A 21,058-nucleotide genomic window follows, 5' to 3' on the forward strand; every position below is an offset into this window, starting at 1 on the left:
GCTGAGAGAGGTTGAGTGACTTGCCCAAAGTCACTGGGATAGAAAGAAGCAGAGCCAGGATTCAAACCCAGGATTCTTTCTAGCCACAAAAATCCATGTTCTTGACCACTAGGCTGTACTGCCTCCCAGTGAGCCTATGATTTCAACCAAACACGAAATCATAGTCATTGGGCATAAGCTTCTTATGTCTTTCTACCTTGTTCTATGACATATCATCTGTTTAGCTATCTATATTTTGGATTATTTTTACCTTCATTGCAGCATCGTCCTTTGAGATGATCACTCTGAGTTTCTTCATGTCTGTTTTTTTCCATTTCAGAAGGCTGTTTAAATTCTGAACTACTTTTCTTTTACTAAACCCAATTTAAATAATTATTAAAATGTGCTTTTAAGTATTAAACCTCGGTTTGCCAGGAAGCATCTGCCCAAACACTTTGTGCATAGAATTAAAGCTACATGCAGTTGTCATAGAAAGTACATCTCCTCTTTGGCTGCCAACGGTCCAAGCATAACCGTACAACTTTAAACACGTGAATTACAGCTGTGATCCAACCTCTAGTCTAGTGTGATCTTGCACACATAGATACTCAGTATGCATGTTGAGTAGCCGGAAGGCAGTTACTGAGAGGGTGTAAATTATTGTGAATGGTACAAAGCAGTCACATGGGGTCTACAGTTTCTTTAGGAACCACATCCATTTTCTTCCAACTCCTTGGATGCCAAGCTATCTCTAGAGACTGCAGTGACTACAAATAGCCAGTGGTAAAAGAAACAACAAAAATAAAACCATATCAACACATATAGGAGTTATTCTTAGCAGATAAGGATACTAAGGAAATAATCATAGTCAGTGCATAGATATTAACAACAGTCACGGAAGGAGAATGGCTGAACTGGAAGTCCAACCACTGTGAAGCTGGAGGATGCCAGACAATGTTTGGTATCCTCCAACTTCAGATTTGGGCTGGACACTGATGCCTACTTACCCCATGGCCGGAACAGACTTTACCCTTGGAATCGAGAGGGCAGCTGCTCATATTCAGGGCCTGAATCTGTAGGCACTTCCGATCTAAACACATCATAGATGGGCCACATGGCGTTCCATCTTCTACATAGCCCACATCTGTATCATCATCTAAAACCACATGAGCACCACTAAAAAGAGAAGAATAGTCATACAACCATTAGCACCAGACTTAGAAATATAACATCAGCATGAATGAGGTTTGCTCTTTAGGAAACTGAAGAGGCTGTCAGAGGACATGGATTTCTTCTAGCATTTCTCTACTTTTCTCTTCCTTTCCCCCTTTCCCCACCTCCCCTAAATAAAAGAAACTGTCTTTCACTATCATTATTACACTGCAGTTCATCAGAACAAAAAAAATGTCATTTGCACAAAGTGTGTTCTAAATCTTCCCTTGTTTTCAAGACCAACATTAAAACTAGGGGAGAGGTGTGCATAAGAACAAGATGAGCAATCTTATCATTAGCTCTTCAAGACTTTCAGCTGTTTCACGATGCAAAAAGGCAGATGTTGAGCATAAATAGCAAATGAAAATATTTTTTAAATTATTACTTTAGAGGATTGGACTATTCATGATTGAAAAAAATAAGCCGGTTCCTCTCTATTGATACATATAATTCTAAAATCTCAAAACGAAGGACAGCTTGAATTTGAATAATAATCAATGTTATAATTACTAATTAAGTACTTTGCTGAATATTTTTAAAATATACTAGTTTAGAATAAAACAATATAATTTAACAAGGTTGTTGTATCTAAAGACATGCAAAAATTTACACATTCAAAGGAAGCTTCTGTGCATCAAAGTAACTAGATCTGAGGACTACAAATTTATTCCAGGAAGGATCTTATTGTCTATGACACTGTTAGAATAGTCTTTAGAGCCATTTAAAAGACAGAAAATCAGCAACCATTTGACCAAGACAGCAATATCCAATTTGGTTACCCAATCAATTTACTAAATTCTATTCAAAATTACTTTGGGATGTTTCCAAATCTTTCATTCACTCATATAAGATGAAGGTTTGCTATTTGGGGAATACTAGGGATAAACACTGCAGACCCTGAAGGCAATTCTGTAGGGGGAAATCCCAAAAGTCTTTTGGGCAACGACATTTATCATCTGAATGAGGGCATAGCATCTTAGAATTATGACTACTTTAATGGGAACAATATTTATTTAAAATATAATATGACTCCCAGTGTTCAAAAATAAGCCTCATATCTTCTGTGCCTTGTACTCACAGATAACCGGACATCAAATATCTGACTACAGCTATAAATAATATTTTAGTGTATATTTTCTATATGTGATTAGGCATTAATTAAGCCATCTTCTAAACCAGACACATGCTACATAGAGTATAGCTTAAATTCTTTATTTTTTGTCACAAAAAATAAAACACACAGTTTTCAGAGAGTGACATATTTCAATGCTCAAAACTTCAATCATGTGTCAACATGAATACCATAAAATTCTACTTTTAAGATTATAATTACAAGGAATGTCTCCTTTGCAAATATAATTTGCAAATCAGTATATAACTTTGTTTTTTAAATGACTTTAAACATGCAAGGTGATAATAAAATCTAAGTTATCATTTCCCTTGATTTTTCTAAATATGTAATTCTCGCGATTCATTTGGTTTTCCAACATTTAATGTGTTACCTGCAGTCGATCACTCGGCCCTGGTGGTAGAAGGAAGTTGGGATGATCTCACCCTGAAGTTGACCAATACGTGGAGCTCGAGTAAGATTGGTACAGAGTAAAAATCCACAGAACACATCGCTGAACGTATTAAAAAAAAAAAAAGAAGAACAAGACAGGAGGAATCAAACTGAAAAAATCGAAACTATTCAGTCTATAAATATTTTAAAATGGGAAATATTCCCTTTTCTTCTAAATAAAAGCATTTGTTCAGATATTGTTGGTTGGTAAGGACTCCCTCCTTCCTTGCTAACAGGATCACAGTTTCTTCGGTGTAGCAAAGTGCCCAGCCCTGAAAGATGGCTCATGACTGGTGTCTGAGTTCATCATGGCACCCCCATTTGCTACACCCACTTTCCTAGTCATCCCTCCTTCCCACCTCCTGGAGCTAAGAGCGGCCCCTGGGTGTTGAGATGTGAGGAAAAGGCAGCTAGGGATTGCTGGGGAGAATTCTGTGCTCTGGATGAAAGGTTAGAGCCTGACAGGGAGAAGACCTTTTGCTCCTACCTCTGCTTCCTGCCTTTGAGTGTGGAGCCTTTGCATTCGCCTTGCAATCGTGAATTCACAAATGTAAAGACACAAATTGAACATGCTAAGCATTACAAAGAAAAGGGGCAGAAATCATCTGGGTCCTAAGCGACATTGTTAAACGACTCACCCACCATGAGGGCACCTACCTCCAGCGAAGTAAACAATGAACTCCTTAAAAAACGTGCAAAGAATTAAAGTGGCACATCACAAAAAAGGACATCCATGTCCAAGAAATGCATGAAAATGTGCTAACTTCCATTTGTAATCAGGAAAATACAAATTAAAACCACAATAATAAAGCAGTTCACACCCAGCAGAATACATAAAAGTAAAATGTCTGGGGCTTCCCTGGTGGCGCAGTGGTTGAGAGTCCGCCTGCCGATGCAGGGGACACGGGTTCGTGCCCCGGTCCGGGAGGATCCCACATGCCGTGGAGCGGCTGGGCCTGTGAGCCATGGCCGCTGGGCCTGCGCGTCCGGAGCCTGTGCTCCGCAACGGGAGAGGCCACGATGGTGAGAGGCCCACATACCGCAAAAAAAAAAAAAAAAAAAAAAAAAGTAAAATGTCTGATAATACCAAGTATTGGTGAGAATGAAGTACAACAAAATTCTCATATACAAATTCTCGATGGTAGGATTTACTAGTACAACCATTTTAGAAAACAGTGTCACATCATCTGGGAGCACTGAAAATATACATCCCCTATGACTTAGCAATTTTTCTTCCAGGAAAGGCCTTAGAAAAGTATGTGCAAATGTGTGCTAAGTTACATGTATCGGAATGTTCACAGCAGCATGGTTCCTAATAGCCAAAACATGGAAACAATCTAAATGTCTATCAACATAGAATGGAGAAACAAATCAAGGTATTTAAATATGAATGAAAATGAAACAAATGAACAATAAATATGAACCAACAGCTACACATACCATGGAAAACTCTTAAAATAATGAACTTAAGCAAAATACAAAATAATACCTGAGATATGATTCCTTTTACATAAAGTTACTGAAACTTTAGGCAAAATATACTGTTTAGGGCTGAAAACTTGGGCAGTAAATCTCTAAAGAAAAGAAAGAAAGCAATTGCCCGAAAAGTCAGGATGACAATACCTCCAGCAGAGAGACACGGGCACTGTGAGGGGGAAGAATACATTTCTGGAATGTTCTACTTATTGATCCACATAGGGGTTACATGAGAGTTCACTTCGCATTTATTTGACAAAATGTATATTTGTATATTAATCACTTTTCTATGTTATATTTCCCAGTTTTTTAAAGTTTAAAAAAACACGCATTTATTTTCTTTAACTCATTGGTGGTTGGCTATTCTACTGCCAAATATTCAAAAGTTATCTTCTACAATGATCTGATACAATGCCTCCCAACTTTCTGAATTCACAGAAGCACAGAGAAATGATCAGATTTGTCTATGACATTGATTTAATGAATGAAGCTAATCAAATCCAGAGGTGTCCAACCCCATGGATTTTGACTATTTTAGTCCCCATTTCCTCCCTGGCACCTCGAGGACTGAACAGCTCAGAACATCTATAACTCACTCATGAGACATCAGATGGGAAGTTCTGTTCTGTTATTTTGGTTTAACTTTAAATTTAAAAGTAGGCCTCATCTACCATCAAAGACTACATAGAATGGCAAAGTTTCCTAAAGTACGTTAGAGACCATTAACTAGAGAAATAAAACTTCCCTTAAATCCTTGCTCTGCTTCAAAATGGGAGAAGAATCCTCACTGTTATGGAAGGAAAACGGAGGAGCTTTGGTGTATCACTTAGTGGTCCCATAGATCCAAGTCATTGAGTTAACCTTAATAAACTATTAAATCACAATTTTAACTTTCCTCACCAAATCAAGGGAAAATACTACCAACGTGCTCTGAAAGTATCTCATTTCCTGAGTAAAGATGCCTCCAATATGCACTGACTAGCTACTTTTTAGAAGGGAAAACAAAACTCTAATACAGACATTAGATGTTTAATTAAATCAAATGGTGTTACACTCGAGAAATAATTAAGTATATATATTACTTCACTTTAAATGGTCCCTCAAATTATACATACAGGCTATATCTTTTGCTTGTAGAATTCCATGTATACTAGTACTTTCATAGGCCTTTTCTGCTAGCAAGAGTAGAGAATTAAAACCCACTATTAATTTAAAATACCTTGGCAAAGTATCTCTTCAAAACAAGCTTCAAGTAAAATACAGCATGCAAGAACTTTTCTGAATTTTACAGAAATGGTGTGAGTCTGTACCACAGAAATAGTTTAGTTCATAGCCATTTGCCTCTAGCTATACTAATGTATTTTTAAAATCCATACTTTAAAATTTTAAGTAGTTGAATATTTATTAAAAATCGGTAACATTTATTTTGTGCTCATTTTACATTTGGACCAGGGTTTCCAAGTCCACTCACTATACTCCCAGAGCTGACCACTCACTGTTTGCTGCACTGGATCCATCGGTCTCCATCCTTCCCGCAGTTGCCTTTCTCTGTGCCTTCTGTATTCAGCTTTTCATAACAGAATTTGTCAGACCCTGAAGCCTCTTTTGGAGATGAGCAAGAAAAGAGAATTAATTTTAGTTCTCTTTGCTATCCATAACTGGGAGTGTACCAGTAAATATTTTAATAACTGGTGTTTCAGAAAAAGGAAAAAAAATTCCTAATTTGTAGCACTTGCCAATTTCCATAGTGTAAATTTCCACAGTGTAATACATGGCTAATTTCAAACTAAGACTATGATGTCAACTGGCTTCTAAAATTCCTGAAAATTTAACCAATGGCTCTTATAAGCTAAGACAGGACAGCTCCAACACACCATTCTTTTTAACTTGGGAGACAAATTTATTCCCAATTCTTGTTGGTGGGTTTGAGGGTGGGAGGTAGGATTAATCATCAGCAGGAAGTAGTGAAGTGACACAGAGAAAACTAATATCATTCCTAATCCTGCTTTCTATTAATATCAGTAGGCATTATAAAGTCTGAGCTCATTGAGATCTCACATTGGCACATGGATTTTGATATTTAAACCTTTTTAAAAGACAAAAATGCCTCTATTATCTTTCCCTTGTCAAAACTGAAGCACTGAAAGTAAATCTTTCAGTTAAATGACATTTGCCAAACACTGAAATCACTTGTGCATGGGTCCTAATCTCCTTTTGTGTGCTTTCTTTTCCTGGTGGGTGACCCAGCCTCTGCCAGCAAGGCAGAGCCATTTCTCTCTCTTCCGGCCTGGCCCTCATGAACTGAAGTTCACTGGCGAGGCACTACAAATGTCAGGAAGAGAATATGTGTACTGACATGTAGGGAATGTACTGAGAAGCACGACCATGTACCCGAATCTCTATCTGTCTGCGTCTCACAAAGTACTTGTGTTTCTTCACTTCAAACGGAGATAATCAATTATAGAATTAAAAAAACAACAACAACAAAAGTCTGGTTCTATCCTAGGGTAAAAGAACAGAAAGCTAACTTGAGGGGGTGAATGTTAAATCCAAGGTACAAAGAAAATCAGCCAGTGGCTGGATAATAAGCATGACAACTGCACTCAACCCAGTCTTTGCAGGTGGGTGTAGCATCCCTTCTGTCACAGCCACAATCACTGATTGGCACTTTTTGGTTCAGATGACAAGTCCCCAACATTAGCAGTTGTTTGCTGTGGTTTTGTGACTAAGATTCACCGTTCTCTTCAGCCTTTTCTAGTTGTTTGTTTGTTTGTTTGTTTTTTAATCACCCCAAGCTGTACATCTCTTTCAGCAAGACAGGCAGTGAAGAATATTAAGAGAAACCTGTGTGTGACCAGCAAGCAGGAAACATGACCTACTTGTTCCCCAGATGTACTGACACTGGTTATCCCGTGTCTTGCACTCCCCGTTGTAGCAGCGGCCCTGAGGACAGAACATATGTCATGAGGCACATGCAGCCAGTTCCATTTCCCCCCAAACTCTCACTGCAAGGTCTCCTTTTCATTGTTTCAGACAAAATTGTTTTCTTTTTCATTCGGTACCCTAATACTTTCACAGTGAAAATAAAAACCATAAACATCTTAAGAGAAGCATAAGAATGCCAGTTAAAATTTAAAACAAAAAACATACCTCATAGTACAGCTCTTTAAATCCAACTAACTATCTAAATTTTTTAATTTTATGGAAAAAAATTGAGACATTTCTTTGGGTGATACCAATATGATTTTTAGCTTTTTTTGCATGTGAATGGTTAGGTTATAACATAGCTTCAGGAAAAAAAAAAAAAAACCCACATTACAACAGATTACCATATTTTCCCATCAGAGACAGGCTGAAATGATTAAAAGATAGTCACAACTCAATAAATTAGATTTCTAATTCTTCAGCCATTACATTTTTTTCCTCACCCTCAATCTGGACAGTTTGTACCCAGAGATAAATATAACATATTTGTATTTTACATGACATTAAGCAACTCTGAATTAGAAGACCACTGCAATAATTTACTGTTGTTTGAATGGCAATTCCCTATCAAAATTACATTTATCCAAAAAAAACACCTTGAAATCTAATCTTTTTATAAAATCCCATTTAAAACCTAGAGCCCAGCATACCTGATTTTGATTACATGCATATCCATCTTGCTTATGAAGATTTGGTGGGCACTGAAAAATATAACCTTTTTAGTTAACATTCAGCACGTGAAGTATCTTCGGATTATGTGTACAATATATTAAAATGCAAAAAAAGGTAAGCATGATTTTATTATTGTGAATTGTGTGCTACAAACCATTCATATCAGTAAAAGTTATAATAAGTATTTTAAAAATGCAAGCATGGTGACTCTATAATTAGGAAAACATGAGCAACTCTTTGAGTAGGTTATCCAAATTTATTCTGCAATTATTGGTAAAAATGAATCAATCAATTAGGTCCACACAGTGGATGCTCTTTATGTTTCTCCGTTTTCCATGAGATGGGCTAAAATAATAATTTATGTTCACTTGCCCGTGGAGTTAAAAGTAGAAGGGATTAAAACGGATAATGAAGGGAACAAATCAGCCTGTTATGCAGGAGTGGACACGTTCAGGAACTCATTTACAAGACTTCGCTCAGCCCTGTGAAAATGTCAGATTTGCATGTGACACCCATGACGCTCACCTTTAGGCCACATGACTGAGAAAGAAGAAATACACGGCCCTTCAACTCAATATAAGTGCTGTATCTGCATTACGTTTCTGACCTCTTGAACTACAGATCTGTTACTAGAGCAATCATGATGTGACAGTTCTTTCTTTTTCCAGGTCTATTTATCAAATCATTTTTTATAAGGAAAAATAAGGAAAATTTCATTTTCCCCCAACATTACCCTGAGTAAATTAAAATGTTTACTTTCTGTGCGTCTCATTTACCACATTTAAGAGAGCTAAAAAAATTAAGTCAAGGCCCTGCTACAGCATTCAAAACAAATACAAAAAGGAAAAAAAAAATACATGGGTGTGGCAAGTGAATAAGAAACATAGCAATGCCCACTGAGGTCCTCCCTTAGTTTTCACCTTCTCAGTAAACGACAGTCCCACTCTTCCAACTGTTCAAGGCCAAAACCATGGAGTCATCCTATGTTCCTCTCTTTTTCTCACACTCTCCTTCTATGCCATTAACAAATCTTGGCAGCTTCTACCTTTAAAATGTAATTGCAATCTGACTTTTCTCCATTTCCACCGCTAATGCCGGGTCCACACCACCACCATCTCTCACCACCATCTCTCATCTCTCTGATTATGTGACAGCCTCCAACTGATTCCCCTACTTCCACTCTACTCTCCTTATAGGCTATAGAGCCACCAGAGTGTCCTTTGAAAAACCTAAACCACCTCATGTTGCTCCTCTGTTGATGGCTTCCCCATCTACTCACTGGCCTTCCAAGTTCATCATGATCTGCTCCTATGCCGGCCCCAACCTCACCTTCATCTCTCTGACCTCATTCCTACTCTCTGCCATAAATACCTGACTCTACGCGAATGTACCAGCCATGTTGCCACCCCACGGCCTTTGTCCTTGCTCTTCCTCCAATCTTTCCCCCAGATTTCTGCCTGGCTTGCTCTCTCACCTTTTTTAGGACGTTGCTCAACTATCAGCATCTCAGAGAAGCCTTCTCTAACCATGCTCTTCAAAACCATAACCTCCTTCCCCATGCTGGCATCCTCTGTTCCCCATTCTCTATTTTTTTCTTCTCCATAACATGTATCACCAACTGAGGATCCGTGTATTTTACGTATTTGCTTGTCTTTTGTCTGCATCCTAATGCGAGTACCATGCAGGCAGGGATTTTCTGTCCCTGCTGCCTCCCCAGCACCTAGAACAAAACTGGCTCAATTATTATTGAGATGGTGCTCAATGACTATTGGCTGACTGAGAAAATAAATAAATGACCCACACAGACACAATTAAGTTATTCTATTCTGCAACACCAAGGTATTTATCATGGCCACTACAGAAAGGTAACAGAACTAATTTAGAAGTGCGAAGAAGCAGTAACTTATTAAGGAACACATTGAGATTAAATGCTTTGGTTCTACATCTTTCTAAAGAACAACTGACTCTCATACAAGCTTTCATTCAACCTAATGGTAACTCTTCAAAAGATGTAATTATCAGCATGAGAAGTTGGTTTACTGGACCAACTGCCCAGAAACAGAGATCCCTGGGCCTCTTTCACCCAAATCCACTCAAAACACCATCATTTTCTTATTAATCAACTAACATTAATTATTCACTTACTCCAAGATGAACACAACCACGCTGGACAAAAATGCAAAAGAAATGTTGCTACTAGAATAGGTACATCAGGGGCTAAACAATTTTCATATTTGACTTTTGCGATGTTTCAAGAGGAAAAAACTAGTAGGAGTCACTAATTAGAAAAAAAAAGCTCTTGTTATAAACTGTCACAGCTACATGGAAGAAGATTTCTAATCAATCTATTTTTCGTTTAGCCTAATAAAAGCCACTTGCTTATCACTGAAATGTTTAACAAAGGAAATTATGGATGTCTCTCGTTGTCTGGAGATGTTTAAAGCAGAGGGACCATAAATCTGTGTACTTTATTCTGCCTGTGAGCAGAGCTCTGGATTCGGTCTCTAAATGCCATTCGAGCCCCCAGTTTTATGCTGTGCAGGAAGGTTCAGTTGAGGCCGGCTTTCACAGTGCAATAGCCTTTAAATGTACTTATTTTAAATTGTGCTATACTCCCATTTTGATGATGTATTTCATAGTACTAACAAAACACATTCCTCACATCTTTAAAAAAATATCTTTATTGTAAAGTCTATGGCAATTCAAGAGTTAAAGGTTGAAATGAAAAAACTGTACTTTTAAAAGAACTGAACACACAGAACCAAAACCATATATGATGGGTATAAAAATAGCATTATTCTACAAAACTAAAAATATAACTCAGTGAAACAGTATATCAAGAATGTCAGTACACTTGTCATAAAACACTGAATCCACAATTCTTACATTCTGCCACTATATTATTTAAAAATTGCAGAGAAACCTATTTACATATTTATATATAAGAACAGATACGCATAAAAATCACAGAAGAATAACAGCCTGAATAGAGTTCACTGTACCATTCCTTTGTACCATATCCACTTGAATCGAGCCTCAGATGATACATATCAAAACCTTTCAAAAAGGTTAATTAGGAACCTTTGTTTTTCTCTCCTCACGTTTCCTTCCAGGGAGGGGAACTCAGTGTAACTCCAGTTACTCTCTGCTCCTGTACTCGATTCTCCAGGCAGGTAGAGTGAACGGTTGGGTTGGGTGGCTGGCTGATTTGATAAACTTGAGAAGAGTAACTTGGCATTCTGGCCTGGTCCTGCCATCCTTCTCCTGCCTACTCACATCAATCATCCTCTCTCTATTGCTCCTCCGTGGCATACAAGGCAAGGGCTGGCTCTGCACCGACAGGTCATTCCAGGCCCAATTTTGTCAATAACGTGTTGCTATAGCCTGAGTCTGGGATCTATAAAGAGGCCCATTTAGCCCTCACACTAAGCTATGGCTTTCAACTTGGCTATTTGCAATAGCAAAGATGATATTTTGGCTTCTAACTGTACTCTACCAGAAGCCCTACCTGGCAATAGGTAACTCCACTCCTGAGAACTTGTCCTAAGGTGCTAACTCCAAACAAGAAACACTCTTAAAAATGCATAGAGATTCACGACCATATTAATCATAATAATGAAATACTGCCAACAATCTAAATATCTACCACCACCGGATGGAGAAGTGACTGGTAAATCCACATGGCAGACTTTCATGCAACTGTAAAGAGGATATCTATAAAAACTGTGTCACAGCATGAGAAAATGCTCTTGAAATAACGTTAGAAAGAAATGAAGGTAGAATGAAGTCAAAAATTCTTACCAAGCCCCTCCCTGCCTGATTCCTGATTTCCTCTGAATTGTTTCCACTATTCCCCAGCTATCCCTGCTTTCATTCCATCTCTTGAAGAAGCCATGCTTCTGTACTCACTGGGGTTTTGTTCATTTATTTGCCTTTCTCCATCCAGCAGAATGCAAGCCCCGTAAGAGCAAGGACTTTTCTATTTCAATTCCTCCCATACCCCAGCATTCACAGCAGTGCTTGTCACAGAGCAGGGGCTCCACAAATGATCATTTGAATGACAAATAAAGACATAAAACAACACAATATAAATGTTTAAAAATGTAAAAATTAAAGAAGGAATGCCGGAAGGCAACCTTAATGATAATGTGATAATTTTAATGTGAAGAAGATCATGCCAAAGTGTGTGGGCCATGAAGCCAGGGCTTCATAAGTGGAGCGAGACGGTGACAGAGCTCAGGAAGGGAGACTTCTGCTCCCAATCCCATTTCAACCACAGCAGTGCTACTCTTCCCAGATTTCTACATTGGGCTTCCATCCAAAATTTTGTTGGTAAGCTGGGACGAAGTGAGAGAGTGGCATGGACATATATACACTACCAAATGTAAAACAGATAGCTAGTGGGAAACAGCCGCATAGCACAGGGAGATCCGCTCGGTGCTTTGTGACCACCTAGAGGAGTGGGATAGGGAGGGTGGGAGGGGGACGCAAGAGGGAGGGGATATGGGGATATATTCACACGTACAGCTGATTCACTTTGTTATACAGCAGAAACTAACGCACCATTGTAAAGCAAGTATACTCCAATAAAGATGTAAGAAAAAAAAGAAAGGGTTTTGTGGCTTAAAAATGCTTGAAAATAGCTTTATCAGTGTGAGGGTACTGTTTTAGATGTGGGGACCAGGAAAGAAAAATCAATTCGTTGGATATGAGCAATATAAAGGGAACTAATTACGAAGGGGAAATTTGGAAGAAAAGAGATTTTTTAGGTCCAAAAAACCACAATAAACGTTCCTAAAATAAAGGCATGGGAGGAGCTAGAAATTACTAGAAAACAGAGCAAAACAAAACAAAAACAAAAGAACCAAATCATATTCACACACGTAATCCAAACTGAAAGCTTTACAATATGTATTTGCAAGTAAGATGCATTACCTAAAACTCAGTTTGCCATACCTGGCCAGAGTCTCCAGTACAGTATTCGGTAATATCACACCCATTCACAGCATCCCGACATTCATACCCTCGCGGCTGAAACTGCAAATCAAAACTCAATGTTAGGAACCAGTATTAATTAATATTTCAAAGAGTTAACGTTCTTATATTCACCAACAATCATGACATCCTTTCATAACCACCGCCAAACTCTTTTTATGAATCAGCAAGATAGTTCCAGGATAAAGATAATACCCAAATACCACTCTGTGTAGTAAATATGAATCATTAACCAAGGCATTACATGTTCAGATTTCAAAACCCACTATCTCAGAGTATTATTTTTGGGAAACATTGCGATGACAATTATGCAAAGAAGAAACACTGGTGTGGCTTAAGACAAAAGAACAGAACACTAAAATATAAACATTTAGGATCTCTCTGAAGACTGATATGCACACCCAACCTGCACTGATTTACCAACTAGCTTGGATATTAGTCTTGCTTTAGCTAAATATACACAGGCAGATTTCAACTAATTCATATGAACTTCCTTCAGTGATGCCAGTGAATGCCTACTGAATACAAGGCATTTTGTTTCTCTGGGTGGTGGGTGGGTAAAAGATGAAGGAAAGAGTCCATCATCTTCAAGCAATTTATAATCTGGTTGGGGACATAAGCAAGTACAAACTAAGCTAGAATCGCCTAGATTGCCACATGCATAACATCCCTTTGGTGTTGGATAAAATTAAATCATATACTTTTATGGTTTTAAAGGATATTAGAGATTTTATAGATGAGAAAAAGGAAAATTTAAAAAACATTTTTTTTAAAAATTAACCAGAGGTCTCTAAAGATGGAAGTAACTGTGTGTCCACACATACACAAGTTGTGCATATACATATATAAACATACATACATACATACATATATTACCACCTTATCTAGCTTTCTTGCCTTTATAAGTGATTTTAAATATCAAATGTAAAAACATGAGCACTAGGTTTTCTGCTCAGGGTCTAAAATAAATTAGGATGAGTTTTAAAGAAAAAGGTTATAAGTAGGGCTTATTAGAAAAAGACCACAAGAATTGTCCCTCTTCTATTCAACTATTTAATTTGGTTTTCACTCATGATAGTAGAGCAATTCTCAATGTTTATTTTGGAAGGATTATAGATATATTTTCTTAGGGAGGTACCAGAGAATAGAATGGTTGGTAGTGAATCATAGTAAAGATAATCGTTGTAACCCACAGAATCTGGATAGATTTATTGATTCTACAAAATTGCCAGGCTAATATGCACAGTGTCGATCAACAAGTCTGTGACAAGTTGTACAAATACTCAATGTACACACTGAGATATTTGGCTAATATGTCAACGGTAAGAAAGATGAAACGGTCAGAGAACTCACAAGACATGAGGTATTATTACAGCAGGGCCCGTCGCTGCAGTGGGCCCCATTGGAGAGAGAGCATTTCTTACAGCACAGTCCATAGCATTCCTAGAGAAAACACTTCACGTGAGTAAGTGAGGAAACCTACCCACTGGTCATTCAACATGCTCTCCACATGTAACTTATGCGTAATCCATGTGAGGAGATGTATATAATAGTAAGCAAATCTTTTAGGAAAGAATGAACCACTTTAAGCAATGATAGATTCCTTCCGGCTATACTTCTCAGCAAAGTACGATCTTCTAAGAAGGGGCTTCTCTACCAAAAAGTAAGCTTATTTTTTAGCAGGCACCCAACCCTAGGTTAGCTCTGTTGTATTCTTAATACTCAATCTAGTTTTACAAAGACAAAACTAATATACAACACAGAAAGAATTTTCATGAGTTAGTAAAATTTGTCTGAGATGAATATGAGCTATGAATTTTTAAGAGATACGAATTTGATTAGAAGAATCCATTAGGTTTCTTCAGACAGAGCCAATGATTAATTCTAACGTGTCTGAGCTAGGATTAAGCATTGATGAGAGAGCTCAGAATAAAGGCACTAAGACCACAGTGAACGATGGGGCAGACTTCCCACTAACGCTATTCTTCTGCACTCTGGGTAGATGTGCTGAAGGTAGAAAAGATCTCTTATACCTACCACATGGATTCCACAATCACACTCCTCCCCAGCTTCCACATATCCATTTCCACATTCTGTGGGCTCAAATAGCTGAAAGAGATTAGAAAGATAAAGGGAAACCATTTTAATTCATCACAGAAAATCAACACTCCAATCAGGCTACACACATGGCCTTGTAATCAGCCATCATGTGGTATTCTTCTGTGATCTGTTGTTATGGCATCTTACAAATGTGTCTGTGTGAGAATCACTGTTAATTTATTAATAACACTTCTAAAAAACATATTTTAAATGGGGTATTATCTCTTGGAGGATTCTCCGGTAGTGGGTTCCAGAGATGACCTCTACCATTAGAGCTACTTTTCAGAGAAATAAGCTGTCAGGAGGAATAGATCACTTTCGTATTTGCTAATGGAGCTAAAATGCACGCTAATAAGACTCACAGATACCTAATTTGTTGACTTATAACCAGGCAGCTGAGAAGATATAAAACTGTCAAGAAGATAAAAATGCTTCATTCACAGCTAAATCTGATATATGCCATCAAGTAAATGCAAATAAACTTAGGGGAAAAAACTGTTGCTGGAAATCCATGCCCATCATTCTTAGTGAAAAGAAATCTGCACTGGCTGAATCATATTAAGTAAATGTGCAGACATATGCCCAGATGTATAGAAATTTCTCAATCATTCCTGGAGCAATGGTAGAGTCAAATTTCTAGAATAATCCACCCTACTGGTGTTATGAACTTGCTTGCCAAATAAACTGTATTACAGACCAGTTGTTGAGGCAGCTGATTATTTATAAGAAACATTCCTATTTCCCATCACCTGGGGCAAGATTTTTCTGTGTATATCTACTATACTCAGGTGAAGATTAGAACAGGACATCCCAACCCAAATGCTCAGAGCCATATATACGAGAGACAGCAGCACACACCCAAGGAACAGCTGCCCTCCACTGAGTCCACCAAAGAAAGATCTGATCCTCCTTCCACTTCCAGGAAAGGAAAATTGTTATAAGGAGCAAGGAAGTTTTCCACGATACTTGGATGGGACTTCCCCATGGGAAAAGCCAATGACTAAAATCAACAGTCCTCATCTCTGTGATATTTTGATCAAGAGGGAGGAGAAAATGGAAAAGGGAAAGGCAGACTGGAACATGAGTAGTGCTTTATATCAGGACTCCCATGTAACCCACTGCTCGATTTCATTCTTAGGACTCTTCTTCCATCCTGAGACAGGTCACTATCACAAACCATATGGCAAACATGGCAGTTGAGAAGGTTCCCAGAGCACAGAAAAGATGCACTTAGATAATGTGAAAATAACACATAAAACCTGCATACATACATCCACTGGCTACAACACTTGGAAGAAAGTCAGTTCTTTCACACATACATATAAATTATTCCACTGTAATCCATAGCAGCTTTTAAAAAATTTTTCTATATATGTTGTTTAAAAAGAAAGAATTTCAGGGCTTCCCTGGTGGCGCAGTGGTTGAGAGTCCGCCTGCCGATGCAGGGGACACGGGTTCGTGCCCCGGTCCGGGAAGATCCCACATGCCGCGGAGCGGCTGGGCCTGTGAGCCATGGCCGCTGAGCCTGCGCGTCCAGAGCCTGTGCCCCGCAACGGGAGAGGCCACAACAGTGAGAGGCACGCGTACCACAAAAAAAAAAAGAAAGAATTCCATATTTACTAATTTTTAAAATTGAAGATGTATGTGTATTTTTATTTAGTTTCCACATTATCCGAATAATTTGCTTTCTACTCACAGGCAATTTCAGAAATCTAATGATGGATCCTTATACACACACTAGAGATCTTAGTATTTTCAAACAACTCAGTGTTGTTTCCTCAGGCATGATGCTTATAATTAGCTGGTGAGCTGCAAGGCAGGTAAAATTAGCCATGTACTTTGCAATTCAGAAATGTCAACAGCTCACATTAATTCATTATTACTCACTGCACCCATTTTAAACACTCTGAAGCTTTGAGTGCAACACTCTGTTGCATTGAGATCGATGCCATGAAAAGTAGGGAGCTGAGTTTAATGATGCAAGATCACTTTAAAATTCCTGTTTCTTTTTCTGCAGCCTTACTGAGATTTTATACAGCTGTCAGGCATCAAAGTATCATCCCTAACTTAGCAGTATCACTTAATTATGGGGATAGGAATAAATTATTCTGACAGTTATCGACATCAGACACTGATTTTTTTAAAAAAAGGCTAACATGATTTCACTGCTCTCTCAATTTGCAGAGTTATTAAACATTTTGTACAGCAATGGATTATATTTGACTTATGATGTAGTATCTTAAAAAGAAATATGAAATGTGCAATGTTAGAATGTCTATGCCATCTTCTAATTCTCATCAATCCTGTCCGTTTGCCTGTTAAGCAACTTCGTTTCTAAACATGTTATTGGTCGACAGTCCCATATCCAAAAGCTCTATAGCCTGTGAGTTTAAGAATTCTGGCTTTGCTGGATTTTAGAAAAGTATGATGCATTTACCCTGTTCTATATAACAGCCCTGAGGGGTCTGGTATACACCCTATAATCAAACACATTAACATTTGTGCAGTAAGACTTAAGAATACTTACACTATGAGGGATAAATAAAGATTTTCAGTTTAGGATAAGTTGTACCGTCCACTATGTTTTCTGCAAACTCATAAAATATACTTCCAATTTTCAGAATTTTTGAATTAAGGAATTGTTGATAAGAGAATATGACATTGTGTATATAAATTTTAATGAAATGCCAATTGACAATGTGGACCTTCCCAAGTAAAGATATATATATCTCTTCATATATATATACATATATGCATATATATGTACATATATGTATATATATATATGCCTGTATTTATGGGGTCCATAAATACTTTGGGTCATTTTTTGGCTGGCTGATATTAGTAATGCTTTCTATCTGGGAGAATGGACCACACATACCGCCCCCTGCCAAAAAAAAAAAGAAAGTAAGAAAAGCCTAGAAATTAGTTATACCCCTAGAGAAAATGTCAAGGGGAAATAGAATTTTTGTCAGAGAAATGGGCTAAAGTAATGTATCTTAATCTAACCTACTATCTCTTAGCAGCAAATGAAGACACCAACAAGAACATCTCAAAGATATTTTAATTGAAGGACTGTCTGTTTTTTGGAGGGGAGGGCCAAGAGGAGGTACAGCTGGCACTGAAACACCAGAGTTTCAGAACAGTGAAACTATGGTCTTGTAATTCATTTAAACGAGACTTAATCTTTAACGTGATAAAGACTTTTATAACTAAATATTAATCTGATTGGAAAGAAACCTGCTTTCCAAGCCAAGTATCTGATATTTGGCATAATTCCATTGTAAAAAAATTGGAGAAATAATTACACTTTCTAAATTACTAACCTTTGTTGGCCTGTTGAAAAGACAGGCTCCACCCCCTCTGTGTAAAAAGTCTCTATACTCCAAAATGCTGCACTTTGAGAACTTTCTGGAATGGGATACCCTGAGGAAATAAAGAATCAATTATGTAAAAAATTTACCAAAAGCAGTCATCAGAGAAGAAAATTAAAACCCTTGAATTAGAATAAAATCATCACTCTGCATCCAGATGATTCTACACAAACTTTGACAAGGCACTTATGTTCAAACTACTAAGTAAGTATGTGTGGTAGAGTCTGTTAAAATAGAAATTCAATGAAAATCACAGATTTGGGGGGCTATGTTACAATCTCCTTAGCAGTCAAGTCCCTTTGTGCTCAGGCTTGAAAGAGTTTTTGAAAAGTTCATCCCCAAACTTCATCTAGGCTGTATATTAAAATGTGGTTACTAGCACTGACATATATACACTACCAAATGTAAAATAGGTAGCTAGTGGGAAGCAGCCGCATAGCACAGGGAGATCAGCTCAGTGCTTTGTGACCACCTAGAGGGGTGGGATAGGGAGTGTGGGAGGGAGATGCAAGAGGGAGGAGATATGGGGACATAGGTATACATATAGCTGATTCACTTTGTTATACAGCAGAAACTAACACAACATTGTAAAGCAATTATATTCCAATAAAGATGTTAAAAAAAATGTAGTCATTTTTATTCGCTCTGTCTCAGTAAAGATAAGCAGGGTTTTTGGGGGGGATTTTTTGCCTCTGTCCTGAATAAAAGGAACTTGGGAACCTACTAGATTTTACTTTGGAGAAGGAAGTTGTGAGGGTCAACTGATTAAAGATTATGTATTGCAGGCTTCAGCAACACAACTGAGGTAAACAAGGAAACCCTAAAGAGATGTGTTAGACTATATATGTTTTTATGTGTATATACACACAGTCAAAACAGAATTAGGGTAAGCGCCTTCTGAATTAGAATTAGGTAATAGCTCCTTATTCTCAAATTCAAATACTATTTGGTAATATTCATGATTTTGCAGGAATACAGTGAACCTCTTTGTGAGTTAATCAAATTACTATCACTGTGTCAGTATATAGGGGAATATTATATGTATGGTCAAGGTTAAACTGAGTCATACACATTGATTCCTTGGACATATTTGTCATAGTACTTGATTTGAGAGTACTAGGTCACTTATTCTAGGATGTGATCCAATAGATTTATATTTCCTTATGTATGAGGGTAGTGTATGGAAGCAGGTAAAATCTACCATTGTTGACAGCGATCTCTTACAAGAACTATGTAGAAACATATACTTGAGAAAATACAAATTAAGCTTAAATAATTTTATTATATCCTATGGGTAGTCAGTCTAAAAATCTATTTAGAAACTGGAAGCTTAGAAGACAGAAGGCCTCTCCCGATAAAACCTGTATTATGAATGGTGTTACCGTCTGTAGGAAGCCTCAGGGGAGGGGGAGCACGAAAGCTAACGGTTTCAAGTTTAAATTACTTTTCTAGAAACATGTGTTCTAACGTAGCAAGCATAAAGGCTGACTCTCTCCTCAAGGCTTCATGCTCACACACCTCTTGTTCCCCGGACTCCTGGTGCACAAATAAGGAAGGGACTCTGTAAAAGTAGGTCAGGGCTTCTGGCAACCGGGGATCACAGGGAGGGGGCAGGACCAGAAATGGTGATGTGTTGAGCAGATGTCTGGCATGGGCAAAGGAAGTGGGAGAGACACATGAGTGAGGAAACCTCTTCTATCTATTAGGAGTGGGCTCTAGCTTAGGAGGCCTTGCGGCAGTGGCTCCCAGGAGGCAGGGGTCCCTGGGAAAGAGGGCAATGTTTCTAGGCCTTGGTTCACAGATGCAACAGCAACCCTCTAGTTTCCAAATGATCTACAATAGGAGACAGGAGTTAGGTGAGCAACTACTCATATGTCTAGCAGTAGAAGACCACCTAGACACGATAAATCTGTCTTAATTTGTTTAAAAAAGCTTTATTGATTATATAAGGAATGCAGTACAATTTTATTACAGTAAACATGTCTACTTACGAGTTCCTTAAAATATAAATTGTTGACTAAATTGGTTTTCACTGACAGTTTAGACAACCAGCTTTTATCCTAACTGTACTAAAAAATTAATGCATCCACTAAACTTAGAAGCATTTAATCATATGCTTCCTTTAAGGGTTAATAGATGTAGAAGTGGTTACTTTATTTTACGTTTATTACCAACTTTGAATAAAAAATTAAAGTATAAAGTAAACTAGCCATTTCATTTTTTAAAGTATCAGACAATGAATTATTGAATTTATTCTAAGGCTTAGCCTAAAAGACCAGTACCTGAGAGACTGTGTATCTAATTATAGGTAACAATTTCAGTAAAAGGTATATAACAAATGCATTTACAATGAAAATTTACCCCGTCTCCTCCATGATGCAGCCGCCCCAGGATTCTGTGCAGTCACATTCTAGTCCAATGAAACAATAAAAAGCAACAAAAGAAGAGGGAAACAACAAAAGTCACATCTTTAATTTGCATCACAGCTCTTGAAATAGTTCCTTATTACCAATTCCATGTCAGACAGGTACAGAATGTGAAGTCTCACCAAACAAAACCTATTTCCTTTAAATCAATATTTCTTTTCCCTTTCCAACACTATAGCTTGCTTCCTAAGACAACAGCTGCAAGAAATAAAATTGCGCCTCTCCATTTTTGTAACTCAGAGAATTCAATTAAGTTCCTAGTGCCAATGTTTAATGAA

The 21,058-nt window shown here is 37.8% G+C and overlaps 1 protein-coding gene across 2 annotated transcripts in view; it reads right to left on the reverse strand.

Moving 5' to 3' along the window:
- ADAM23 (ADAM metallopeptidase domain 23) overlaps nucleotides 1–21,058 on the reverse strand; it is a gene marked incomplete at both ends in the record, with an annotated part of 161,994 nt that overhangs the window by 20,222 nt on the left and 120,714 nt on the right. For both annotated transcript variants that reach the window (XM_082658689.1, XM_082658690.1), the window contains 10 exons: nucleotides 987–1,155; nucleotides 2,694–2,813; nucleotides 5,725–5,830; nucleotides 7,108–7,171; nucleotides 7,864–7,914; nucleotides 12,842–12,922; nucleotides 14,234–14,323; nucleotides 14,918–14,989; nucleotides 18,307–18,406; nucleotides 20,716–20,764. In XM_082658689.1, the coding sequence (XP_082514815.1) occupies nucleotides 987–1,155; nucleotides 2,694–2,813; nucleotides 5,725–5,830; nucleotides 7,108–7,171; nucleotides 7,864–7,914; nucleotides 12,842–12,922; nucleotides 14,234–14,323; nucleotides 14,918–14,989; nucleotides 18,307–18,406; nucleotides 20,716–20,764 (902 nt within the window). The remainder of the gene's footprint in view (nucleotides 1–986; nucleotides 1,156–2,693; nucleotides 2,814–5,724; nucleotides 5,831–7,107; nucleotides 7,172–7,863; nucleotides 7,915–12,841; nucleotides 12,923–14,233; nucleotides 14,324–14,917; nucleotides 14,990–18,306; nucleotides 18,407–20,715; nucleotides 20,765–21,058) is intronic.

Source organism: Grampus griseus (genome assembly GCF_964374135.1).
Source record: "Grampus griseus genome assembly, chromosome: 7".
In the NCBI taxonomy this organism is placed as follows: Eukaryota; Metazoa; Chordata; class Mammalia; order Artiodactyla; family Delphinidae; genus Grampus; species Grampus griseus.